Source organism: Pleurodeles waltl, chromosome 4_1, assembly GCF_031143425.1.
Source record: "Pleurodeles waltl isolate 20211129_DDA chromosome 4_1, aPleWal1.hap1.20221129, whole genome shotgun sequence".
NCBI classification, from domain to species: domain Eukaryota; kingdom Metazoa; phylum Chordata; class Amphibia; order Caudata; family Salamandridae; genus Pleurodeles; species Pleurodeles waltl.
The window spans coordinates 140,617,578-140,637,480 of NC_090442.1; the positions used below are offsets into that span (position 1 = coordinate 140,617,578).

The following is a 19,903-nucleotide window of genomic DNA, read 5'->3' on the forward strand; positions in this document are numbered from 1 at the left end:
TGCCCAAGGATACATAATCATTTGACTTTTAATGAGCTGCACATTTTACAACTGCACTTTTCACAGGTAACTGTAATGCCGTCAACAATTGATAGACCGTGTCACCATTTCAGATAGGGGATCCAAAAGGGGTCATGAAACCCATCTGGGAGCACAACTGTCCAAAGCCATGAATGATACCAAGCCCATAATGGCTTTCAGTAAAAATAGTCACTTTGAGCTCTTCAGAAGCACAGCACGCTCTGGTCAGAGCAGTCAATTTGGCTACTTGGGCAGAAAAGACTCCTTGAAGCCAAGAAGCTTCTACCACACCTGAGACTGTGCAAACTACATAACCAGCTCTCAGATTTCCATCAGGGTCTCTTAAACAGGAGCCATCAATGAACATGACATAGTCATTTCCTCCAAGGGACATCTTGAATGTCAGGTCTAGGGTTGGTGCACAGTTCAGTCATGCCCATCCTCATCTTGGTGGTTACCATCATCTTCATCTGGATTTGGTAAAAAAAAGTGGCCAAATTCAAGACATTGCATCTTTTTATATTAACATTTGAAGATCCCAGCACAACTTGTTCATAACTGGTCAAGCGTGCATTGGTAAGATATTGAGTCTTGGCGTGGGTTAACAAAATCTACACTGAATGGGGAATAAAAACGTTCAATGGACAGCCCAAATATAATGCCTTTGCACTGTTCAATGCTTACGCTCAGAGTGGCCACAGCTCTTAAACAGCCGGGCAGCACTGCAGCAACAGGATCAAGTGTGGCTAAAAAATATGCCACAGACTTGTTTGCATTTCCATGTATACTAACGGAAGCACTCAAGTCCATATAAAAGTGTTAATAGAAGCCAAAGTCAAAGTCCTCAGTTCCACTTCATATGTTCATCATCTTCTTTAATGTTTCTTTTAGCAGCTACAGCCAAGCCAACATGTGTTTCCCTCCTCTTGGATCTATTTTCACATGATCAAATCCAAAGAATTTAAATTATTTTTGTGTGCCTTGCATATCACATTCCTTCATATATAGGGCAATGGAAAATCTATCATCATTTTGTTTGATAGCTCTCCAGTGCTCTCCAATCCTTACTTTCAGTGGGCGGATGGTGCTACCTATGTATATACGATTACATTTACATAAGAACATATAGATGACGTACGTTGTGTTACAATTTATAAACTTTTGTATTGGATACCTCTTATTATCTCCCATTCCAGCAAAGTCCTTTTGTCCCTGACATGCCCATCTACATACATTACAATTACCGCATTTGTAGAATCCCTTATATTCCTGGTCTAGCCAATTGGTACTTGTATGTAATCTTGGATAGCTGGGGCATAACATACTGCTTAGAGTCTTCCCTTTACGGTAAACAACAGTAGGTCTCTTGTCCAAACATTTCATAAGAATTGCATCCTGTGTTAGGATATGCCAATACTTTTTCATGCTTTTCAGCAATAGTGTAGAACTAGCTGTGTAATTCAACATTATCCGTAGTTGTCGTTCCTGCGACTCTATTCTCTTAGTGTCTTTAAGCGTATTGTCCCGAGTTGTATTTCAAATTCTACGTACAGACTCATCAACGATTTTATCTTGGTAACCTTTATTAATAAACCTTTTTCTTATATCATCTATGCAAGTCTCAAAATGCTCATCCAGACTGCAGTTCCTCTTCGCTCAAATCATTTCTCCAAATGGTATTGCTCTTATTTGACTCGCTGGGTGAGCACTCGTGGCGTGTAGCAATGAGTTACATGACGTCGATTTCCTATACAGTCTACTCTCTATTCTATTCTCCTTTACGAACAGTTCGACATCTAAAAATTCAATATTTGTATCACTATAGTGGTATGTGAAACTCATATTGACAGAATTGCTATTCCAATAGTCACAGAATGAGTGTAGACTTGCTAGGGTTCCTGTCCAGAGTAAAAGACAATCGTCTATATATCTCCCCCAGTAGGATATGTGTGTGCCATTCCGCCGCTCCATGCCCCCATAGCCAAGTCTCCTCAAACCATCCCATGAATAAATTTGCATATCATGGGGAAAATTTGGACCCCATAGCAACACCTTGTTTTTGCCGGAACCATTCATCTTTGAAAAGAAACAAATTATGTTTCAGAATTAGATCCATTATCTCTATTAACATCTCTGTGTGCTCTGATAAACTAGCTGATCTTTTGCCTAATACGTGTGTTATGGCTTGTAATCCAGAATCATGTCTAATATTTGTGTATAAGGCCTCCACATCTAGAGTCACCATATACATATTAGGTTCCCACAGTATATCGTTTAGCATCCCCAATAAATGTTTTGTATCTCTGATAAAGGAAGGCATATTACATACAAAGGGCTGCAAAAATACATCAACAAATTCTGATAATCTTTCAGTAGGGCCTCCAATTCCGAACACAATAGGTCTCCCAGGTGGAAAGGCAGAGTATATATGCATGGAAATTTCGGACGAGTTACCTGTAAATATTTGTATTCGTCCATGTCTATGATACCTTTCTCGAATTATTTACGAAGTTTCTGATTAATCAGGTTAGTTAGGTAATATATGGGCTTCGTTTTCACTTTCTCATAGCATGTATCATTGTTTAATTGTGTATATATTTCATTCTCATATTCATGTTTATTTAGGATCACCACATTTCCCCCATTATCTGCTCTTTTAATTATTATGTTCCTATCTGTCTGGAGGGATTTTAGTGCCTGATACTCTCGATATTCTAGATTGTAGTTTTTTATACGTTTTTTGCCTGATAGAAATTTGTTATGCAAGTCCTCGTTCACTAATTTATAGAATACTTCTATGTTATGATCTATAGAGACCCTCGGTGTCCATGTTGATTTAGTTTTCAAACCACTACTTATATGAGTATCTGGAATGATATTCAGGTCCTGTATGACTCTAGACATAATAGAGGTATACTCTTCTTGATCTGTAATCAATAGAATTGCTGCTGTATCTCTGATATCCTGTATAGAAAGTGTACTAACAATTCTAGTCGATTGAGTACTTGTTCTATAGTCAGGGTTTGTAGAATTCAATTCAAAGTGTTTCTTCAACGTCAACTTTCTCAAAAATTTAAAGAGATCTATCTTCGATTGACATATGTCTCCCTGACTTTTTGGGCAGAAGCCTAGTCCTTTATTTAAAAGGCCATATTCTTCTTTGGTTAACAGTTTATCTGACATGTTTATAACAATATTAGTAAGGTTAGAGTCTACATTCATACCTTCCTGTGCCATGATCTTGCCTTCATACCCGTGCCCTTTTCTAGTGTGTTTTCTCCGCTGTCCTCTCCTTGTTTTGGGTCTCGACTCTTTCTCGTATTTTGGTCTTGATTTCCTTGTTGGATTCTCCACATCTCTTGTAAAAAAGAACTCTTATCTGTACCTGCAGCTTGTATTAATCTTTCTGTACTTCCCCTTTCCCTTTCACTATCACTCGTGGAGAGTGTACTCCTTACTGAGATATTCAAATTGACTGAAGTATTAGATTGCGTCCTTGGGAGAGTATCCTGAATCAAGTGATCATATCTCCTTGAAAATGTGAATATCCTACCTGTAACATAATCTAATTCATCCCTCTTAAGTTTCCTTGCCTTCCTTTCTTTAATAGTATCTTGAAATTTCATTATAACATCATTTAGTATTTCATAATTCTTGTCTGTGGCTGTTTTGAGATTCAGCTCTAGAATCTCTTTCTCTAGCTTAACAATCTCTGGCTGTAGTTTGGAGACCTGCCTTTCAGCATTCTCTATAAATATGTCCATAAGTTTAAATGAACTTGTATTGAGTTCCTCTTCCCAATGTATTAGTAAGTCCGGATCTAGATTATCATACGTGGGAAAAATGTTAGATCTAAGACCTCTTGGCATCCTATTCAATTGTTTGTATTGTTTGAGTTTAGCACCATGACACCACTTAGACATTTCGTTCTTCCTCAATCTTTCAAATTTGATAAATTTTTGTCTCAAGCCTTCATTTGTCTGTTGATTTCCACCTGTAATTGCTTGTCTCACCATATTTCCATGCAACTGCTTCAAAACAGATAGCGCGCATCCATCCCTCTCACAACAAAACAAAGAATTTTTTTTTTTGCAGTTTGGCATTCCCAGAGCTGGGGCTCCGCACAAGCTTCCTCTTAGCTCTGTGAAGGCACGCATGCATTTGTTATCAACTGGTACCAGATCAGACTCATCATTGTGTGTCAGCCTCTGTAAGGGCTTGGGCAAAAGAGAAAAACTCAGAGTCCACTGGCAGCAGTAGCCAACCAGTCCCAGAAGCATTCTGACCTCCCTCTGAGTAACTAGGGGATTCATCTGCATGATTGCTGAAATTCTCTCTTGGGACACCTTCCTTGCACCCTTTTCTATGTGATGACCTAAATATTGGACTTCCTTTTTGCAATACTGTAATTTTGCTGGGGAAACTTTATGTCCATTTTCTCATAAATAATTTAAAAACGCAATGATATCTTTTCTGAAAGCTCATGAGTATTTGATGAAACCAACAGGTCGTCGGTATACTGCCCTAGAGCTGAATGATAAAGCATTTTAAGAGTTTCTAAGTTCTCTTTCAAAATCCAATTAAAAATTGATAGCAACTCTGTATACCCTTGTGGAGTACGACACCATGTTAAAATATCACTTCCGATTTTAAAGGCAAAAGGGAACTGGCTCTCTTCGTGAAGGGAATGAAAACATTGACACAGGACAATTATAGTAAACCACTCTGCTTCACAAGGGATCTGAAACAAAATCACTGCTGGATTAGGTACCACTGGGCAACATGGAACAACAATCTCTTTCACGTTTTTCAGATCCTGGATTATGCAGTATTTTCCATTGGGGTTCTCCAATCCTAAAGTAGGGTAATTACAAGGCTTCCCAAAAATTCCAGAACACCTTGCTCAGTCAGACTCTCAATTAAAGGTGTTATTCCTGCAATTGTTATGGGGGTCATATTGTAAGGTGGTATCCTCGGATACACTGCGTTTTACTTCACTGTTATCATAACTGGTTCAACTCCTTTTATGGGTCCTATATCCTTTCCCGAAAAATCCCAAACTTCAGGAGGAACTTTATTTTGCAATTCTTCCGTCAAATCATCACATGTCATCATTATGTACAATGTGACACTCAGGTAATGCTCTGTAATTTTACAGGGCACATCTTTTTCATTTGTCTGAATTACTATTCCTTTATATGTGCAGCTGATGGAACAGTTCAGCTTATACAAAAGGTCACGATTTACTGGACTTAAATCACAAATCACAAATTGGTGCCTATCTTCAAACAAACCTATTTTTACTGAAACATGGTCTGTAACCTGATTTGTCAACTGCTTATTTGCCACTCCTACAACCTGAATTCTCCTTCCTGATAGGGGCAAATTTGACACTTCTGCAGTTCTGACAGTGGAATGTGTAGCTCCAGTTTCAACTAAGAATGACACATCTTGTCCCATAACATTACCATTTACATAGGGACCACGTTGATCTACCTCAGAGGATGCAGCTAACATGAACTCCATATTATCAGAATTATGCTATGAAAGGGCTTGTGATAACTCATCTTCACTCAAATCTATTAGGGGGAATTGAGATGCTACTGAATTCAAGTTTGCATTTGCGATCTGATTCATCTGTTGCTGAGGAACAGTTGCCTGCTGTTGCTGTACCATAGGTGCTGGTGGCACTTGCATCTGCTGTCCTGTGGAAGCAATCACTTTTTGCATTCGGGGTCTTTGAATTCTCTGAGTTTCAACTTGATTATTGCCTTGAGTCTGAGCAACACCACCATTCTGTACCAAATTCTTCATATTGTTATAGGGCCATTCCCTCCGCCAGTGAACCAAGTTTCTGCACGCATGACATGGATTTGTTTTCTTTATTCACTGGATGTCAATCAAATTTCCATTCTGATCTACCTGAACACCACATCCTTTACTTCTAGGCTGAACCACATTGTTGACCTGCTGTTGCACACCTTGCATTACACTTGTATTCACCATCATCTGTGGTCTCTGACTACCTTTCTGTGCAGCTTTCAATTGCATCACCATCAATTTCTCCTTCAACTTTTCTGCTTTAATTCAATTTCATCCTTGCAGTGCCTTGCATACCGCAGGATCTCATCAATGGGTTTGTTCTGCCAACAAATCAGATGCTGCTGAATCATTTCACTAATGTCTGGCTCCAATTCTTGCACAAACCTAAAAACAAAATGACCTGTATCCTTGGGCTCTATGTTCTCTGTACAACTATACTGTTTGAAAGCTTGCAGCAGTCTCTCATAATAAGCACATATAGACTCTTTGGTTTCCTGTGATGTCCTGTCAATTTTCTGCCAGTGAATATCTTTCGGAGACACCTTGTCCTTCAAGAATTCAAATACCTTAAAATACTTTTTCATCACCTCTTCAGAGGACGCGCATGTTACTAGATCTCTCAGAGGTACACAATCAAAAATTCTTTTGCACTCAGGCCACAGGTCAGCTGGAACCACAATGTCAAACAAAGTATTGAAGTGTTCCCACAGGCATTTTGAAAGTTTCACAAATCTCTCTGTCTGCTTGTACCATTCCACTGGCTTCTCTCTCAACCTTGGGTAATTATTGGTGAATGACAGTATATCACTCCTACTCCAGGGTACGTGCACATAACCTCCACCTGGTATTTCTCTCATTGGCATCATTTTTACATTGTCCTTAGCTTGATTTGCTCCTGCCAGACATAAATTCTGCTTAGCTTTCTTCTGATCTCCTTTCTTTGCCCATCTATCTAATGCTCCCCATGTCTGAATGTATGTAATTAATTCCTTAATATGCATTCTCATTCCGGGTGATCTCATGGTAATAACGTTTTTGGTTCTGGAATCTAATATATAACTTCACTTTAGGGGTTTAGATTTTTCTAAGTCCTCTTGTATTTGTCAGCCAATCCTGCTAATCTTTTGTAACCCTGTCCTGCTCATTAAGTAACACCCTTACACATGAATCGCAATTAATCTTCTGTGTACATTTCAAATTGAGCCATGTCTAGCATCCCCAAAATTAATTCATTTAACTCTAATTTCAGTCTAGGCACATTTACTATCCTGTCGATCTCAGGTGTCTCTTCAGATGTAACATTTCCATTTGTCACACCTGGTGCACCTTGCGGGCTCAGATTGTTTAACCAATCCGTCAACCTCTGTGCTGAAAGACCTTGCAAACTAATGTTATTTCTCTGGGGCACATCTGCTTGCGGTGTACTGCAATGTACACTTCTAATCTGATCAGGTGTGGGCATGTGAGGAAGTGGGGTTCCGTGAGGAAACCTCACATCAAGAACTGGTCCTGTCTGATTTAGCATGTGGTTAGGTTCTGCAATTCGTGTAGGAGTTGAATGTGGAATAAGAGAATCTGATCTCTCCATCTCTGAGTTGTTTGAATGAACTGATCTCTGCATACCAGTTGGTGATATCTCAGCAGATGCAGTTACTGTTTCAGGAACTGACAAAACATTTATTGAATGAACATTACTTCCAGAATTACCTGAAGCATATAAAGGAACAACTGATCCTATAGTCACGGGCACTGTCAATGCATCAGATTTGTCTGATTCTGTGGAATTGTCATTCCAGCACTTTGACCTGTTAAAACAGTACTGAAAGTCTGTCCTGTTTGATTCGGGGCAACATTTGACATTGTCTGCCCTGGCATAAACATAGACATAGGCTGCTTCTGGTTACAATTTTGCCAGGCAAAGTCATAATAGATGTCTGCACTGTCTGATTTACATTAGGACTTGGCATTACCTGATTCATAGCTGGACTTGGTACTGCTTCATTTACAACTGGACTTGAAATGAGCTGAACTGTATTAGCAATCGGAACTGGTAAATAAACCACGGGCAATTGTGGCACTGAATTAGCAGGTGTATTTTGAACTATCTGATACTGGGGTTGCTGAACTGGAGCAGTCCGCTCATTTGGGATTACACTGGCACTGTTTCACTTTTCATTCCTGTCTCAACTGCATGACATGGTGTGGGACTAATAATGTGATACACTGTTCCTAAAGAGCAAGAAGAAGACAGGGAAAGTAACAGGGGATCCTATTGAGTAGGAGCAAGAGTCCTCACACACCCAGTTGGGTGTCATGCTTCATCATCGGACCAGCTCCTCGCCAGACTGGCGCTGCAATGTCTGGCGGGCACCACCCTTTCGGGGGGCTCTTTGCCGGAGATCTTTTTATTGATGATGCCACCCTTTCCCACAGGTAAGTGAGGGGGAGAGGGAGAAAGGAGAGAGCAAAATGAGATAGAAGGGTAAAATTGGCTCAAAGACCCTTACTAAGAGCTATCTTTTATTAATATGGGGTTTTGGCCAAGATTAAAACTATAAACAGGAGGGTAGGGTCGAAATAATGTTCGACCACTCTCAAACTGTGTTGCACATAACGAGGAGGTCAAGGAACTACCAGACCCACCTCAACAATGGGTCGACATGTTTCGCGTCTATGAGGTCCCACAGGATCCAGCGACGCTTCTTCAGGACCTAGTAATAAAAAAACGTGCTTCTCCGAAAAAAAAATATATTGGCTCTTGCCTCTATCAACTAACAGTCAAAAGGAAAGGAGTATTATTATCACCAGTCACTTACATGAGTCCTTTATGACCCAGTCTGTCATTCCTACTCGTCGCCCTATAAAAGTGTAAAGATTTATATAAAAAATACAACATTGACTGATAACCCAATCATCATATCAAGAATTGCACTTGAATGAGTATAAATTCAATGTGTGTGGCACACGGTGATCGTGATAAACATTCATACACCCATGTCAGTGTGACGAACAAGATGTGCTTACCCTCCTACACTGAGACAGGGCTTCATGGGATCACGCGGACCATAGACCTGGTCCACAAGGCTCTAATTAGCATATAGAAAAACAAAAACAAAAAATCACAAAACAAAATTAGGAGTCGTTGAAACATCCAGTACCACCCTGGAGTTGGTGTACATAATTATTGTACCATCAGATATACGTAACCGAGCAAGCAGGGAGAGAAACCCCACACTTATGAATATTTAATCGTCAATCTGTAATAAGTATCATTTGGAACAAATGTAAACAAACTGGAAGGCGATTGCCAAAAAACATCTATGGTATGGAACTTCATTGTAATCCAAATTAAAAAGTCAGAAAGTCACCTCGTTAGTAGAAAACCATGTGTTGGAGAGACAAACGTGGCCGAGTGATGAGCGAATGGTCTCATATGATCACAAGGAGGGACCAGGATTGCCTCATTATTCGTATTCAGCCACAGTAAAAAGACACTGGTCAAGAGGTGAGGGGCGGCCTCGCTGATGAAACACTACTCGCGAGTCTAAAACCCCATGAATACTCGACAAAATCGGCATTACAAAGAAACTTACTTCGGTGGAACCGGTAGACGGCACTCCCACCTACCCCTGGGTAATTTATGCCCTCCACAGCTGTTACTCCCTGTGAGATTTTGGCTTTTGAGAAAGCGGTCAATTCTGACCTCAATAAATTACGACCTAAATATGGCTTTGTCAACATACCCAAAGTAGAGAGTGACGCTCTGAAAAGATTGGCAGCTGATAACAGTATCACCATCAAGCCAGCAGATAAAGGCGGTGCTATAGTTGTTTTGAATTCATCAGATTACAGACAAAAATGTCTTCGCCTCTTGAGTGATCCCACTTATTATACACCAATTGGTCACGATCCAACCGTCAAATTACAGACAGAGATCAGAGGAATGATCAATGAGGCCATTAGTAATTCCTGGATCTCACAAAAAGAGGCTGATTTCCTAGACACTGCTAATCCCAGGATTCCATACTTTTACTGTCTGCCTATAATTCATAAAGGGATAATTCCACCCCCGGGCCGCCCAATTGTGTCAGGGATAGGGTCTATCCTCGAGCCGTTGTCTACATTTTGTGACAATTTTTTGCAACCTCTTGTACAACAATCTTCTACATATTTACGGGACACCAAAGACGTCCTCAACCTCATTGAATCCATCAATTCTGAAGGTGACGTCCATGCATTGATTACCATGGATGTTGAGGCATTATATACCAACATCCCACAACAGGCCACTTTGTCAGTAGTAGAATCAGGTCTTCTAACAACCACTTTGAAGTTGACCAGTCCGGTTCATTTCATTATGCATTGTGCTAGCCTAGCGATGAAAGAAAACTTCTTCAAGTTTGAAGACTCATTGTTCCACCAGACTCGAGGTACATCAATGGGTAGCACTTTTGCTCCGAGCCTAGCATGTCTTTACATGTATGATTTCGAGAAACGATTCGCCACTGGAAATTTTTTCACTCTATCTAACATGTCTGCTTTCCACATTTTCTTTTCTTCATCCCATCTAGCTTCTGCTAGTGTTTTATTGCTTTTTACATTCTGTTATCATGTTGTGTCGTTGTTCTCTGTCTTGGAATAAGTTCCCAAACACTAAGGGCTTCAAACCGTGCAGGCCTTGGGGGTGGTTTAGACTCATACAATATTCTCCTTAAATTGTCTAATATTCTCAAATTAAACACTCCACAATGAGGAAAAGCAAATGCACCCTCTTTCTTAGTCATTTTACACCATTGTTCTAACCACAAACATGCGGAAACTCCTTTTAATGATGCCACATGATAAGCCTGGGTTCCTTCATGTGGGGCTTTTGCACCTTCTCTAACTTGAATTAACACACCTCCTCTTATGCACTTCTTAATGCCTTGAACATTTTCATTTGTGCTCAAATTCAATTAATTACAATGATTTTCAATCGAATCAGGAAGTAATTCAATCCCACAATCCTTTTCACAAGCTGTTTTCAACCAATAGCAATGTGGCACTGTCCACCAATACCAGTGCAGCTTCACACTAACTGACCTATACCAGCGCAGAACCAAATGATGTCACACTCACTTTTCTCAGCAGCGGCAGTCACGTTGCAACTGTCTTTCCACACACAATCGATCACTCATACACTAAATGCAAAATATTGCAAGCAAAAACCAACAACCTGTCTGTACACTATGGGTAGAAATTGAAACACTCCGAAAGCTGTACTGGGTACACTTACAGCTGTAGATTTCACAATTATACAACAACTGAAACCTGACCAGCAATTCTCACTCTGGTTGGTATAGAGTCTGCATGTGCAATCAGGATTCACTAAATACCAACCAACCAACAACTCACACTCAAGTAAAAACTATTGGCACCGTTAACGACGTCTCATGACAAGTACCTCACTGCAGACAAGAAATTAACCAAGTGTCTTCTACACTTGTGCATTATCCAGGAATCTTAGGCCGTGACGGACCCGTCAACAACAACAACAACCACAGACATTTTTAGCAAAAAGGGCCACAATCCCTTTGTGCACAATGACTCCACAAACCACTTCAAACCATCACACTCCACCGCAATCTTGTAGCCAAAAGGATCACAAGCGGAAAACCCTACTGATACTCATGCAAGCCGTCACTTGTAGACACAACAGTGGAACTTCATCAATCTCTAGAATGGACCATGGGACGAATTACGAGGTGGGCAATTTTTGGACTGGGCAATAACATGGATCAATCCTAACTCCCTACTCTGAACAAGAAAAAGGTTATCCCCTCGGGGGGAACAAAACTATCAGTCTGCTACCAGAAAAGTGTGGTAGAATGTTTCCTCCTTCGCGGGAATCAAATGCTCACCGAGGTTGACGGACCTTTTGACCCAGCAATACAGTGTGGTAGAACCATCCATCAAAAACCATATTCGGGCAACAATTAATTTAAACAGGATGGCCCGTTTGGCCACGCAAGGAAAACTCCAATCAAAATTAAGGTTAAGGGATTTATTACAAACTCAGAATCAAAGCCATAAACGTACATTATCACCAAGGGTTGCCCAAGGCAACAAAAGATGTTTATTCCCAATAACATTAACAATACTAAACATTCAATGGCCACAATACTGAACACTAAATTAATTAAAGACAACAAAGACATATGTCTTTGCTCAGTTTGGACACACATCAATTCAAATTCAACAGAATTTCAAATCGGATTTCAGGACAAAAAGGATAACCCTATCATGGATTAAATCCTGGGCTAGCATGTGTGGGGAGATACACATGTGGGCAAAAGACAAAAAGCATAAAAAGGGCAAAACTAATTGGCAAAAGAATCTCGGACTGCAGGACACTAAGTCATGCAAAAGTTTAAAAAAAAGAGAGAACGTCAACATCCCAGAAGCTCAGGCAAGAGCCTTCTAAATAGGAAAATGACAAAGGATTTCTAAATCTAAAGGGTAATTTCAAAGGGCAAATGGCAGAGAGGAAGATACCTCTCCAAAGGATACAGCATTCAGAAATCTTCATCAGCAAAGCATCAGGATCAGCAAGCAGCAGCAAGCATCAGGAGCTCTCTGCAAAGATCTGCTCAGGACTGCCTAAAAGTTTAAATGTCATCAGTATTTTCAGAACTTGTAAACCATTCTAACTCTCCAAAGGTATCAGTTCATTTCACATTCAATAGGTATCATCCCCTGGGATTTAATCGTATGGCTCCAAATTGAAACAGTGCACATCTTTCCCAAATCTTTCATAAGAACATCGCTCTTCTGTGTGAATCCAAACATGTTTGAAACAATTGTAGACAAGCTAAGTCCATGTTTCTGCAATGTAATGTTTCCAAGAACAAATGGGTACATCTCTCCACGTTTAAACAATGGGATCCATTACAAGAGGACTTTGCTTCTCATGGGAACAAAATCTGAAAGAAGACCTCATGTTATGAAAAAAAAAAAATCAACACTTTTATGTCACTGCAAAATACAAGCTCTGCAGGCCTCAATTATGCTAACACAAAAACATGATGTTGTATTCAATTAATTTGTTTAAAAAAAATATGTTATATACAAACTTATAAATTCAACATTACCTAATATTGCATTAATATGAATAATACATGTATTTAATATAAAAAGCTTTACTACCTTTCATCAGGTACATCAGAGAAGTGCATTTTTCTCATTTTGAGCATATTTTTAAACTCATTAATCATTTACTAATCACATGAAATTCAATAGTATTTCTATATGCACTGTTAGTTTAGAGTCTCAATTACATTTTAACATCAGTTTTATACTTCTAACATGATTTAACTCAAAAGGCACCTACCTCGAACTCTGAAATACAAGCAATTGCACATTTAAATTGTGAGTCAGTGCAGCTTTCACCATTAGTTTTTCTCTCTTTTACTTTCATAAAACCTGAACTGTCACATTCTGATTACTTTTGTTGCACAAGAGACATCACTAAATTTTAAGCTGTATCACTTCCTTCTACTAATTGCAGGCAGGTTGGCTCTCCACCAGCCATAATTGTCACCACATGACTGCACACTTTGAAACAATGGAGTTTCTTTTTATATTCTGGGTGAAACCACACGCTGAAAACTGTGCTCCAAGTAGGTTGTGCTCTTGTACAGTATGCAGTCACATTGTTTTTCTTGTGTGGTGTTTGATTGTGTTGTTTCTGTGTGCAGAGTAGTTTGTGGGGTGATAGGTCTGAGATAGTGTGGCTCCTGGGCTAGATCACATATTTTCAGGTGAAGGGAACTGTAAATGTCTATATCATGATTATTTGGGAATACTTTGTGCTATGTAAAGTTTGAGTATCTTTTGTGCTACATGGGATCATGGCATTATTTGTTGCATTTTTCACTGAGGTCTTTTTCCAGACAACGTAGATAAATATATGTATTGTACTTATTGTATTACAGTTGGATTGTGGGGTGCATTGTGGTTGGATTGTGGGTTACATTTCTTGATCTGGAGGCTCTGGTTACTATGGACTGTGTGGTTCTGTGGGCAGGCTTTCATTTGTGATCTGTGGGGTTGCCGAGTTTCTGTGGTATGCTGGGGTTCGTGGACACTGACATATTATCTGACTTCTTGAAGGGTATGGAAGAGCTAATGGATGCAGGCTTGGTGAAGGCCATTGGAATTTCCAACTTCAACCACGCTCAGATGGAAGCCATCTTGAACAAGCCAGGACTTAAATATAAGCCAGCAACCAATCAGGTAAAACTTCCTTCAAAGCTGCATGAGATGGATGAGGTAAATCAAGATTACAAAGAGTAGATGATTATTAGCAACTACGCCACATAGAGATACAATCAGGTTACAAAAATAACTTTAAATAACACTATAACCAACTATTTTCAATCACAACACTACCAGTCCAAATCATGCCAGATGGCAGGCGCTCTTCAATGAATGATAATAATACTGGCTCCCTTTCTTAACACTGATAGGGCTTGTGATGTTGTGGTGCACTCTGTGATAATCACTCAGATTCAGTGGGCTATAGCCACAGAGATCAGGTAACCCAGGTACAGGGGAAAGCCATGACTGAAATCACAGGTAGTGGCTATGAAACCATTAAGGGCGGTGTAGGTCTTACCCACTCTTCTCCAAGAGTCAGACAACCTGGAGCTGATGTGTGATGTGTATCCCAGAATACAGGCAGAAGTTTGCCAATGTCCTGATATTACTGACTGCTTATCGGAAAGGGACTCAAATTGGAACTGGTACCAAGCCCGGTAGACTAGATGGACATGGTAATGTTTTTCACCCATCGTTTTCTGTGAATTTATGGCAATTGTTCAGCAGTGTGGCAGGCAATATTCTCCTTGATCCACTGCCAGCCAAAATCCTCCCTGTATTTATCTAATTCTATTTTTATCAATTCTGTATGTTTATAGACACAAAGCAGCCGTAATAAAGAAAATTGACATTATGTAGACCATTAAAGTTAGTATACATTTAGCTAATTCATTTCTCACAAATCCTACTTCTCGAGCATTGGATTTTCATTAATGTTCCTAAACTCTATGGCCAGATTTATGAAAAATTCACACAAAGCAGCTGCATTGCTTGAAAGGGAGAGAGGAGAACAGCACCATATCTACTAAAATATGGCATTGTTTTTATCTATACCCGTGCTGGGGTATTTTAGACTGCCATGCGTTAACCCACACACCGTTGTGCCATAGCACAAGGGTGTATGTTCTGTATGGAACAGATTTTGTATTAGAAAGGGACCATTCCAGTACAAAAGCATATTTTAACATTTTTTGTGCTTTGTATATGTGCTGTACAATGCAGCACGCATGCAATGTAGAAAAAACTAGGAGAAATAAAAGCATCTCATCTCATTACACCTGCCTCATAATGCAAAACAGGAAGTAAATGAAGTGTCTCATACTGAATGCTGTGGTGGGCAAAAGCAAAATGTGAATGACACTTGAATAGATAAAATTGATGGAGAGGATTGACTGAAAGCCCCCATACATATGTATTTTTATGATGATGTCCTAAAAAGTAGTTGCTAGCCAACAGCTAAAGCTGTCAGGCCTGACCTACAAATATAAAGTGGGGTGAGATGGGCAACAATCCCACTAAAGCCCAAATTTAATGCAGCAGAAGTGACATCACATGTCCTCTGACCCGAATGAAATCACAGGAAGTGGCTTCTAATGATCTTTGACCCGCTGTCACCCTCCTCTCAGCTGTCTGTCTTTTTATTACCTTTTGTTCACCTATCTTTCTCACTTGTTACTGTCTTGCTCGTTCCCCCCCTGACTCCTCTGCTACTTTGTCTTCCTAATGATCACCTTATATCTCACGTGTTCCCCTCTCACCTGCTTTTGTCACTTGTTCTCTTTTTCACCTCTCATTCACCTGTCTCCCGCCTCTCTTAGTCTTGTCTGTCTCTTTCTTACCTGTCTTTGTCTTAATATTACTTCCAAGGCTCTCACCTTTTCTCCTCTCCCTACTTGTTTTTTACCCTCCCTCTCTTTCTCTTTCTACTCTCCACATTGTATGGCCACCCTGCCTGCCAGTCAGCCTGAGAGAGCTGTGGTCTTGAGCTTCCCATCTAGAATTAAACATAGCAGTTCACTGAAACAGGCAGTGAGATGGCTCAAGGAAGGAGAGAACTCTGAGGAACAATTATTGGAAGGGAAACATGATAGGGACAAACTCAGAAAGTTATTAATGATGGAGAACAGAGTCCCACCACTACCTGATCAGGCATTTGGGCACCACAAGGGAGAGAACACTGAAATGAAATAATGGGGCAGTACCTCCATGTGTCCCAGATATAGAGGCATGGTTTTTCTACAGTTTGAAGATATGTCAATGAGGCAGTGGAAGGATGGAAACTGCATAATACTGGGACACTTCTACAAGGGTGAACACTTCATTATGTTTGGTAAGGCACATAAAAGCTCTAGGGTTGGACCAGCCCAATTTTTGAAAAATGTACGGATAGAAAGCGATGTTTGGACAGACTTACCTGAGACTCCTGTGACTATGAACACAAATTAGAGCACTGAGGGGGCTTGAAAGTCTGACAGTATAGGTACACGAATAATCCAGAACTGTTAATGGACATATACTGCTCACATGCTTGCTTACATCATGTAAAGAAAAAAAGTATCAAGCAATGCCAAGTTCAAATTAATACAATACAATATCCAACATAAAACTTACCTTACCCTTCTAAAATTAAACAAGATTTAAACATTATAAAAAGTAACTGCTCTAGATGTGGAGAAGCGGGCACAAGTTTTGTACACATGACATAGTCCAGTGGGATAATATTTGAATACTGATAGGGGATTATGACCAGGCTGAATCCCATCACGGAAACACCCCTCATCTAACAGTCAAGCAATGCCGGATAGGAATAGTCCCTATACCCAAAGTGTGGTAATCTAGTGCAGTCTAGTATACTTAAGAACGTCTAGGGATGATTCCATGTTCTGAATTCCAGGGTGGAATGTTGATGTTTGATGATTTGTCAATTATCCTGATGCTGCTAACATGAAGTCTTGAATAAACGCTTCTCTTGAATAAACGTATATCACGTTGTGTGTTGTCATTATACACACCCTAACTACTACACAAAAGCAGGAAGATGCGAAGTAGGTTTTCAACTCTGGGATCCCTCCTGACTATCCGCCACATAGCCCTACACTGGCTCCACCCCTTTAGCCTGAAAAGGCAGGTCTGAGATAAATTATCTTATGGAATGGGCTCCAGCAGGAGAAACCCATATCAGGGCTACTAGGATTGACAAAAAAAGCTGAAGAGGATTTAGAGTGGTGGATGGCTGGCAGTAGCTAAAATAATTGGCATAGCCTTCAGATTGTAGGCCACCTTGAAACCATGGTAAAATAGTAAAACCAAATCATACGAAAGCATGCTAGAACAAAATCTGACATGGCTGGGTATGGGAAGGAATGGAAATGACAGAAAGGAGGAGGTAGGGAACTTAAAGAGGGAAATCCCACATCGATGACAGAGTAGAATGAAAAATAGGAACACCAATGAATGGGGAGTGGAGCTGCTATGCAGGAAGGTTATACATGGTAGATACCAAAGTAACGTGGTGCAAACAAGTGGGGTAGGTGGGGAACACATCAGATCCCCAGGTAGATGGGCATAACCAGAGGAGTGGTATGGCAAGCTTGATATACTTATATGATATGATTGCTGAAAAACAGGTGAAGACTCTGAGAATATTTTGGTAGAGTTGATAATAAGTAATGTATTGATATGCACTTGATAAAAGTTAAATATAAACAAAAAGTTTAATAAAAGATTTAATTTAAAGAGATCAACTTGCAAGGGCTAAATATTGAGTGTGCTTTAATTTTAATACCAAGTGACCTTTAAATCCAGCTTTGCGTTTTCTAATTTTCATACAGATGCAAAACAAATGGTCTCTCTGTAATTGCTAAGAAAACCAAAAGAAATGCACAATGTAGATTATCTTTAAGTTTCACTCCATGTTCTGTGTCATAACAACTAGGACAATGATAGCATATTACAAATTCTACAGTGCTCCTGTTAGGTGGGTGTATTTTTTCATGTATATGGCTACTTAGCTCATATGAAACCTACAGACATCAAAATGTGAGATACACTGACTAGTTACATACTGTGGAATTATAAAAGTAGTGTATTTGTTTATTCACTGATGCAAAATTAATATGGAGTAGTGCATAACGAAATATGGATAAATACAGATAAAAATGTAAAAAAAATAAATACAATCAAGCCATTTGTTTATGTGAGCAAACATGCACACGCTATTGTTAAACCAGTGCTTCCCAAGCTCACCTTCTGATATTATAAGGGTTTACTTGATTTAACTTTACTTTCAGGTGGAGTGCCACCCATACCTAACCCAGGTCAAGCTTGTGGAGTACTGCCAGTCTAAAGGCATTGCTGTGACTGCCTACAGTCCCTTAGGCTCCCCTGACAGGCCATGGTGAGTGTCCATCATTTTTAATTATTATCTTTATTACATTTTATAGCTTTAAAAAAGATACTACGATCTAAGAGTTTCAATCAAATGATAGACAGTCTCAGTAATTGTGGCTCAATGGTTAGAGCAACAGACCCTGATGCAGAAATCTGACCTGGAACCAGGGTTCAATTCCCACCTCAGTGGGTCTTGGGCTCAATTTCCTCAGACCTGATAATTTTCGCATCGGTGCCTAATCTAATTCATGGGTCCCACTCTGTAACTCTGGGCAACAGCTTGCTTAATCTCCACAATGGCCCCAACAGCGCTGGGATGCCTGGCTTCACCTTGGAGGTTGCTCAGGAGTGGGCTCCTCACAGGGAAAAGCCAGGAGGGGTTCCACAGCGGTATGCGCACAGCGCCTTGAGACCCTAACGGGTGAGTGGTGTGATATACAAGTACGAAGTTTAGAGTTTTTAAGTTTTGAGAAACAAATGAATGAGCCATGTAGAAGAAAAAATCTCCCCAAGCCCACTTGAAGTATACAACATGCCTGTTAAACAAGAAAAAAGAAAAACTAAAGCAATTGTGCAGCTCAGCTTGGATCTAGAACGTAAGTCGGCTTCAGTAGAGAAAAGATGGCGGCTCTTTCGGACCTGGTAAAGTATAACATAACTGTCTAATGACTACAGCTCTGTTTCTTTTCCTGGGAATGGTGATGTTGCCGTTCATGAACGTGAGAAGCAAAAAAGAAAAATCCAGTGATTCCCTATACTAGACACGTCAGGAGGATGTGTCTGGGCTGCAGCCCATGTAGCTGGACAGTGATATGTGGACAAAAATAAATAAATTGCAGCTCAGAAAAGTATAGTTTCACCTCACCAAGTAACTGGGCATCTAAAGCTAAACTCTGCCCTATTTTCCCCAACTTGTATAAGTTTTCTTCAAATTTGTGTTTAAAGCAGCATGAATGTAACAGAACCCAAAACTTTAAATAACAGTACTAACAATTGCCAGAGTTTCTCGAAAGAAGAACGAAAAAGGACCTTGCAAAGGGATACAGCAAAGGAGATCACAGATGCTGAGCTAGCTGAATAACCTCTCCCTCCTTTCCTGCACAGGAAGAGCCATCAGAATGCAGATTATGCTCAGACAACCCTAACCTTCCTGTATTTGTGGCTGTCTAGAAGGCATGAACAAAGTGTAGCTGTCACCCTCCACAGACACCTCAATGGGCAGTGCCTGTCCCCACACAAAGGGCTAAATACCCCCTACTGGTAGTCTGGAGCCAGTGCTGGGAAGAAAGGACCTCTGTGCACTTCAAAGACCCTTCTTTGAAGTCAGCCCCACTTCAAAGACACAACTGGGTATAATAGTGGGTGTCTGACCCCATCAAATCAAACACTGCTGGACCTACAACTGGACACTGTTAGAAGAACTGCTGTGCTGCATCAAAGACTATTACTCTACTGGATTGCTGACATGGAAGGCTGCTTTTCTGGTGTGCTGCCCTGCTGCTCTCTGACCCTGCTGAGGGAGAGCTGAACT

The 19,903-nt window shown here is 40.2% G+C and overlaps 1 protein-coding gene across 1 annotated transcript in view; it reads left to right on the top strand.

Annotated features, from left to right (window-relative positions):
* The window catches only part of LOC138287476 (aldo-keto reductase family 1 member B1-like), a 97,770-nt gene that overhangs the window by 58,671 nt on the left and 19,196 nt on the right, over nt 1-19,903 (top strand). Inside the window, exons 5-6 of the mRNA XM_069227918.1 lie at nt 13,996-14,118; nt 18,273-18,379. Of these exons, the coding sequence (XP_069084019.1) occupies nt 13,996-14,118; nt 18,273-18,379 (230 nt within the window). The remainder of the gene's footprint in view (nt 1-13,995; nt 14,119-18,272; nt 18,380-19,903) is intronic.